General features: G+C 34.9%; 1 protein-coding gene and 1 pseudogene across 1 annotated transcript; both read right to left on the bottom strand.

The window, feature by feature from the left end:
- Window positions 1,041–2,692, bottom strand: LOC104747940. The gene is made up of 4 exons (XM_010469647.2): window positions 2,366–2,692; window positions 1,966–2,262; window positions 1,652–1,861; window positions 1,041–1,556 (listed from the first exon to the last, which is right to left on the bottom strand). Exons 1-4 carry the CDS (start codon window positions 2,589–2,591, stop codon window positions 1,210–1,212), a joined length of 1,080 nt encoding a protein of 359 aa, XP_010467949.1. The 5' UTR covers window positions 2,592–2,692; the 3' UTR covers window positions 1,041–1,209.
- On the bottom strand, window positions 4,945–7,147 carry LOC104748954 (annotated as a pseudogene).

Here is an 8,629-nt window from a genome sequence, read left to right as displayed (position 1 = left end):
AGAGTCCAGACGCAACTTTTGGATTAAACATAATAATATAGAAGAAGAAAAAAAGTTATAAAAGTTGGAAGCATCATCAGTGATACGAAATGTTGTTTACTAGTCGTCGCCGTTACTTCCCAAATCCTTTAAATTAATGTAATTAACCACAAAAGTCAGAATAAATGACGACATTCGTTAATCTTAATCCCGCCGAAAGTGGAATTCGTTAATCATAATTATAGAATTACGTATGTTTTAATAGTCCACGTACAATCATTCTGATATTATCAATTCAGAACCCGTGATTTGTTCTCAGCTTCATCTTCGGGGAGTGATTGTTGACTTTTTTTTTGGGATGGTAAAATACTACTAATATAGGACTACATAGTTGTAAAACTGTCTTCTTGCTTTTTTTTTTCTTTTTTTTTTTTTTTTNCAACAACAACTCATTCATTCACCAATAAGTAAAACTCATTCATTCACCAATAATTAAACCGAGTCTTCTTCATACACAATGGGATATAACCAACTGTCTATTATAAGCAGTGTTCTAAAATGCGGCCTACGCAGGTGTCTAGGCGGCGGTTATACGCTATGCGGTGATCGAGCGTCTCGAATTTTAGCTATGCGGTAATTTATGCGGTTTTAAATAATTCGGACGCCTAATAGCATTTAGGCGGATATTATGCGGTCTACGCGGACGCCTGTACGGATTCTAGGCGGTATGTTGACTAAAATGATAAAAAGTACTGTAATTAAATATTTTTTAAAATATTGTTTTATTTCAAATAAATATTATAATTAGCCTCTAAAGTCTAAACTTATGAAATTTAATTTGCTTCCAAAGTAATTATAAACTTACATTTTGTCAATTTTACAAATTTTTGAATGGATTATGTTTTTTTTTGTTTAAATTGTGAGATTATTATAGATTCTAAACTATTTTGATAGATAAGAGTTTTGTTTTATGTTTTTCTGAAATTAAAGTGTATAAGTTTTCATCCTATATATATATGTAAATATTATTTTTATGTAAATATATATTTATATATCTAAAATATATAATCCGCCTAGATTCCGCTTAGGCACCCGTATATACGGTTAGGCGCTAGGCGTTTGTCCACCGCGTAGCAAGCGCATAGCGCGTTTTAGAACACTGATTATAAGTTTATAACTAAAAAAAAACATCATATTGAAATAAGTGAAAATTTCATCTTCCCCTACGCCTTACTCCTCAGGGCTCTGTATCCTCGCCCGCTTATTGGCAACACCTTGTGAGCTTCGGCTAGAACTGTCGTCAATGGTGCTTTGGAAGGCAGGCACTCCTCCATTTGCTAGGTCAGACCAGTACCATATTGAGCTTACACTAGCAAATAGGTCTCCAGTTACGCTATCAATCTGCGCCAAGAGAAGATTGCGATTCTTCTGTTGTTTCAAAGTGAGAAGATGTTGAACGAACAGGGAGTCTTTTGAGATGTCTTTTGAGATAACCATCAGACTTGATGGTGGTTTATGGTCTATTGCAAAGAAAAGAAGGTCCTCTAGCATCTGATTACGTCTTGCACGTCTATTTCCTGAAAACAAACAAACATCAACGGACGACATGAGCTATATACGTTACTGAAAAAGAGAGAGAGAGAGAGGTTTAAGCTAAAGTGAGGGAATTCACCTGCGCGTACGAGCTCGATTCCAGAGGAGTCAAACTCTGACGGCACTATCACTTCGCTCCTTTTCATCTCACAATAAGCCCGGATTGACACTTTACCACGATAACCATCATCAGCAAGAGCCGATTTGATATTCTCACAGACCAAGTCAAGAGAGAGACCATCAGGAATTTCGCAATCCACAATGTCCCAAAAGATGCCCATCTCAGCCTCTGCAAGGAGGTTTCAGATCCGCCCTAGTTTATATATATATATATGACTAAAGAGAGATATATTTAATTATAATCACACAATTTGGGATCAGAGAGGTTCTTACTGGCAAATTCGCTAGTACTACAATGATTGCCATCCCCGCAAGGCTTTCCTCCACTTGATAGGTCTTTCCAGTACCATATTGAACTTACATTGCTAAGTAACTCTCCTTTTACCTTATCAATCTGTGCTAAGAGAAGATTGTGATTCCTATACTTTTTCACCTTGAGAAGGAGTTTGACGAACAGCGATTCAGATGACATGTCTTGTGAGATTACCATCACATTCGATGGTTTATTATGGTCTACCGCAAAGAGACTAAGGTCCTTGAGCATCCTAACAAGTCTCGAATTTGTATCTCCTGATGACAACATATATATAAATTTATCATATCAACGGTGCGGAAGAAGAAGAAGAAGAAGAGAGTATGTTCAGAGTGAAAGGTATTCATTCAATATAATCACCTGCGCGTACGAGCTTGATGCCGGAGGATTCAAACGCTGAAGCCATTGCCACTTGGCTCTCTTCCGTGTCACAATAAGCATGGATTGACACTTTACCATGATAACCATCATCCGCAAGAGCTGATTTGATATTCTGACAAACCGAGTCAAGAGAGAGACCATTAGGAATTTCGCAATCCACGATGTCCCAGAAGATGGCCGTCTCCGCCTCTGATGAAGAAAACATTGTCAAGTTTAGGGTTGGACTTTGCGGCTGAGAAAGAGAGAGCGTTGAACGATTTAGGGTAAAAGAGATATAGAATTCTACTTTGCCAGCCGTCTATAGTAAAAGAGATCGGATCGGGTCAATTTTGCTAACTAACCCGAAATCAGAAATCAGATTTTAAGCAAATGGATTATCCAATTTTACTGGATATCGGATGTATTTAGCAAATAGGGATTATCCATTTTACTGGATATCGGATATTTAGCAAAATCGGATTATTTATATATCTAATTTAAAGTTACTCATTAACAAAATATTAATTATATCGATAATATGTTGATACGTTTCAATTCTATATTTATTAAAAAAAAAATTATAATTTAAAAAAAAAACAGAAAAATTTAAACTTATCATAAAAAAGAAATATATATATATAAATAACAATAAATAATTATTTATATATTCAAAATACTAAAATTTACTTTAAAACAATTAAAATTCAAAAAAATGAATATTTCTAAGCCTATCATAAAAAAAAAAAATGGATTATCCAATTTGATTGGATATCGGATATTGAGCAAATGGATTATCCAATTTTACTGGATATCTACCGGATCTTATAGTTTTAAAAGGGGAAAATCACAATTTAAATCTTCAAAGTGTCATTGAATAGCACTTTAAGATTTTTTCACTAACACTATAAACCTAAACTAACTTTTTAGTTTGCACCACTATGAAAGATGAAGGAAAAATAATACTTGTTTAAACAATTTAATTTAATTATTTATTACTGTTGATAAAAAAAGCTTAAAAGTACATCAAAGCAAAAAAGATGTAGAATCAGAGGTAAGGTTAAAACATTTGACAAATGTAAAATTAAAGACGACAACATATTTAGAAGATTAATTGGTTTCCAATGAGAAGTCAATCGATTTGAATCATAATCCAGTGGAGATGCATTTATTTAAATGATTAATGATGTGAAGAATAACGTTATAAAAGTTTTCTGTACAATGAAGATGAACACAAATTTATTTTTTCTATTTTTGTTTATTTATAAAAACAAAACTAATTAAAATATAAATTAACCAACATAGTTTAACTATTTCGTGTTGACGGATATTATTATTATGTTATTTTTTATGGCGGTACAAAAATAAAAGTTAGTTTTAAGGTTTAAATTGTTAGTAAAATTATTTTAAAGGTTTAAAGTGTTAATAAAATTATTTTAAAAGTTTATAGTGTTATTGAAATTTTCTCAAGTTTAAAGTGCTACCCAATAACACTTTGAAGGTTTAAAACGTGATTTTCCCGTTTTAAAAGTTACTCATTAACCAAATATTAATTGTATTGATAACATGTTGATACGTTTCAATTCTATGGCCATGAATGGTAATTAGTTTTTAGATTTTAGATTTTGAATTTTGGTTTTTGATTTCTTGGTTTTTAGTTTTTGCTGTTGAATTTAAAATTAATAAATCAAAAATCAAAATCTCAAAAATAAAAGATGTTCTCGTTAAAAATATATTTTTTTTTATTTACAAAAATCAGAAATTATGGTTTTTAGTTTCTCTTTGAAATTTAAAGAAACCACCCCAAAACTAGTTCCCTAAATTTCAGGGAATCTAATTTTTAAAAATCTTGAATGCTAAAGAAGTTAATTTTCAAAGAATCAAAATCCAAAAACTATTTAAAATCTAGTAAACACTAGATTTTAATCCGCGGTATACCGCGAGATTGTGTATTTTTATATATTTTATACAACTTACTAAAAGACATTATGTTGGATCAAATATATGTTTTTTACTTTTTTACAATAATATTGAGATATTTGTAATTTTATTTTCTTTATCTATTTAAAAATTATTATTTTCATTTGAAATTTAATTAATCAAAATTCTTTTATTTTGGAATTTAATCAATCAAAATTAGTTGTTGTGAAAGTAAACATCTGTTAATATGTATAATACTTTGCAGTTCATATAAAATTATTTAAATTTTAGTCACCAATTTGAAATTAGTTAGTTTTGTTCAGAACCTCTTTATGATGGAGCGAGTTAAGTGTACTAATATTAACTGAATTCTCATCACATACTTATGATTATTTTTTTTTTAGGTTTGTATCTGTGGATAAATAAAAATTTTCATAAAGTATTGTTGTTTTTTTAGTGTTGTGCATGGGACATTTATTATACCCGTATAGACTTCTCAACACAAAAAGCCCATATAAAGTTGGGCCGATGGGCTTATTCAACGCCGGTCAACGTTGACTAGTTTGTGATTTGTAGCAACAACATTCAACATGGTAACAACAAAGTCTAGGATGGTCCAAAGTACATACAGATGGGTGGATTGATTCTTAAGATTGAAAGAATTGCGGATGCGATAGTTCAGATTCCATCCCCACAGATCAATCCTCAAGCTACTGCACCCGAGTAAACATCTGCGTCTTTCTTATTCATCCGTTCCCATACAAACATAATCACAGTTCCTATGAACATGTCGATGGTGAAGTACGCTCCTATGTAGAATGGACCAGCCATAGCCATTGGAAGTGGTATAAACTTAGAGATCTTACGCGGTGTGATTTCTCTAATCAGATTAACAGCCAGAGCAGCGATGAAGAATCCGCAACAAAGAGCTAGCCAAACAATGCTTAGGCAGTTTTGCAAAGCCCTCTATCCCTAGAATAGCCATTTCGTGGTAAATGACAGCGTAAGGTGCTTTGTAGACACCATCAGGATCACCGATATCAAAAGCAGTCCAAAACAGCCAGAACGTGATAGGGGTGATTATGCAACCCATTGCTGTACCTAAAAGCTGAGTTACAAACATGGATTTAGCTGACGACAATGTGAGGTAACCTGTTTTAAAGTCCTGCATGAGATCAGCTGCAGTTGAGACGATTGACATCATAAGGCCACATGCTGCTAAACCGGAAATGACTCCACCTTTACTACCTACGATTGAAGCGATGATGAAAAGACCAGTCTTTCCGTAGGTTGAAGGCATGCTCATATCCGTGAGCCCTACTCCATAAGAATTGCAAAAAGCAAGAACCGGGGCAACCATGTATGTACAGAGGACCAAGTACCATTTTAGTGGTGGGAATATCAACGGAACTGTAGCGGTTGAAACGGCTGCAAGACCCACATAACCAGAAACCGCAAACCCCAGGGGTATACGGTCCTTGAGAAATACGTCATCTCTTTTCTTCTTCTCCAGGAGTAACTTCGAGGTCTCATTCGTACCTAAGATGTCGGTAAAGAGAGGTAGGTGGTGTTGTTTGGAGTTTTTGTTGCAGAACCCTTTCACAGTGACAACAATGATCTTAATGAGGTTGTAGAGACCGTCACCAAGGATGATGATAGCAGTGGGGATAAAGACCTATATAAATTCGGTAATGATATGAAAAAGAGTCAGTAACCACTGCAGAGAGAGTGTACCAATAAAACTCAACTCTGTTCTCCCCTTTTGGAACTCCCCTTATAGCCATAGAGACCTTTGAAGTCGTTGGCCTCAAGGTCAGCTGGATACCAGTCACCAGCATGCTGTGATATAAATGGCCAGAGAAAACCCCAAGAAATGATTGCACCGCGAAGAACAGAACAGTTCACCAAATGGGGACAGATCATACCACATCCAATAAAAGTAGGACTGAAATCNCCCCTTTTGGAACTCCCCTTATAGCCATAGAGACCTTTGAAGTCGTTGGCCTCAAGGTCAGCTGGATACCAGTCACCAGCATGCTGTGATATAAATGGCCAGAGAAAACCCCAAGAAATGATTGCACCGCGAAGAACAGAACAGTTCACCAAATGGGGACAGATCATACCACATCCAACAAAAGTAGGACTGAAATCAAAGTAAAATCTGCGCACAAGAAAAATCATGAGTGCGTTATCAATTAGTTCCACATGCTAAAAACATTCTTGTTTGCAATAGATTATTGTTAAACTGTACTATATTGGTTAAGATAGAGAAATTATGAACTTACGTGTACTTGAACAGTGTCAAATTAAACCAAGTGTGGGAAAGTGATCAAAACCACAGGCACCACCAATACCACTGAAGAACCACTTGAAGCAACTCCAAGCTAAGGCTCAGGTACTTCCCAAGACATTTAACTTGGTTTCTGAAGTAAATAACATTGGAGATGAGAATATTTAATGAAACTCAAGCTATGTTCTGCAGGGAGGTGAGATTGCAAAGTTATTTTTGACAAACTCTTAATCAATTCTAAGAAATTCGATAAGTTACATATAATATTAAGAAAAATGATAACATGATAAGCAGTTATAAACATATTAATTAGTATGAAAGAGAGAGAGAGAGAGAGAGAGAGAGAGGTTTAAGCTAAAGTGAGGGAATTCACCTGCGCGTACGAGCTCGATTCCAGAGGATTCAAACTCTGACGGCACTATCACTTCGCTCCTTCTCATCTCACAATAAGCCCGGATTGACACTTTACCACGATAACCATCACCCACAAGGGCCGATTTGATATTCTTACAAACCACGTCAAGAGAGAGACCATCAGGAATTTCGCAATCCACAATGTCCCAGAAGATGCCCATCTCCGATGAAAGACTATCTAGCTAGGGTTAGATCTGCCGTGGCATGTACTCCTCGGAACTACGATGCCAGCCGTCTGATCTCACGTAAATTAAGAAACTGTTTTCTCAACCGTTGGATCGATCTCACGTACTCGATTAATTTATGGTATAGACATTTCGATTTATAATTTTCGGGTTCGGTTTGTCAATTAATTCGGTTTTAGACAATTAATCGAACAGTATATAATCACTTTGGCCCAAGGAAGCCCTAATCCAGAAAGAAAAAACCCTGTATTAGGGATACAATATCCCACATTGAAAGTTGAGTAGGATCTTAAGTTGTATATATAAGATATGGGCATCTCCACTCATTGTCAATTGGTTTTGAGTTGGAAGCCCACTATCTAACATGGTATCAGAGCCCGGTCCGCACATACTCAACCCAATCCATAATTGGCCCGACCCAATAGTTGGTCCGCCGATTCATGCCCGAACATACCGAGATTGATGCTTAAAGAAACTATCATCTCGAGGGGGCGTATTAGGGATACAATTTCCCACATTGAAAGTTGAGTAGGATCTTAAGTTGTATATATAAGATATGGGCCTCTCCACTCATTGCCAATTAGTTTTGAGTTGGAAGCCCACTATCTAACACCCTGCAAACTAAAATTTAATTCTTCTTCATCTTGAACGAAGTCGTCGGCCACACTCAAGTTGTGGTGTCAATGTCTCTAACCAAAGGTAAGGTTTATGAGTTGCTCTTATTAATTCCTCGCTCTTATTTCTATCGATTCTTATTCTCCTCTAAGTGTAAACTACTCCAATTGATGTCTCTGTAAGAGAACACAAAAGATATGAGGAACAAAATACAAGTTTAATTAGCGGAAAAAAAAAAAAAAAGGAATAGCTTCTCGCTCCTCTAATCTATATGAAAACCAATATTATAGAGTTTCCAACCAATATTAATTCTAACAAATGTTCTGTATTTCTTAAGAATACTTATATCTATCGCTTTTGTTTGATCTTTTTTTCGTTAAAACTGATTTCATCTAAAAAAATCTTAATTTTTAATTGTCAGGGTCCAAGTGTGCCGAAATCAGAGAAGCCGTTGGTGGGGAACCTCTGAATGTTTTCAAGAAGAAAGATCGTGCAACCAAGTAATTTTATTTTTCTTCATATTTTATGTAAGTATTTATTAATTTTTTCTAACCATTACTAAAAGTACTCTCTTATTATTTTGTTGAGGTTGCCTTCTATTGAAAACCAATCTCGTCTCTTGCATATAATTTGGGATTGGGAAAACTGTCCAATCCCAAATTATTTTGAAGCTCATGATTTAGGTTTATTATATCCACATATCGTTGAGTTTCTTAAGAAGAAGAATTTTGTTGTATCGGGGTTTGTTGGGATTGGAGATAAACGTCATTTCAACACAGTAAAATATGAATATCTGAACACTACAAGAAAACAGGTGATTAGCGACTACACATAGCGACCACA

This window comes from Camelina sativa, chromosome 15, assembly GCF_000633955.1.
Source record: "Camelina sativa cultivar DH55 chromosome 15, Cs, whole genome shotgun sequence".
NCBI lineage: Eukaryota > Viridiplantae > Streptophyta > Magnoliopsida > Brassicales > Brassicaceae > Camelina > Camelina sativa.
Note: the sequence above shows the minus strand (reverse complement) of the source record. Positions and strands in the feature narration are given on the sequence as shown.

What these genes read in the sequence shown, in the direction of transcription:
- LOC104747940 (XM_010469647.2), bottom strand. Translation starts at nt 2,591, where the DNA reads ATGTTTTCTTCATCAGAGGCGGAGACGGCCATCTTCTGGGACATCGTG. An exon ending in TAGTACTAGCGAATTTGCCA is followed by an intron (nt 1,862 to 1,965) that starts GTAAGAACCTCT and finishes ACCTCCTTGCAG; the next exon opens with AGGCTGAGATGGGCATCTTT. An exon ending in AATCGAGCTCGTACGCGCAG is followed by an intron (nt 1,557 to 1,651) that starts GTGAATTCCCTC and finishes GTTTGTTTTCAG; the next exon opens with GAAATAGACGTGCAAGACGT.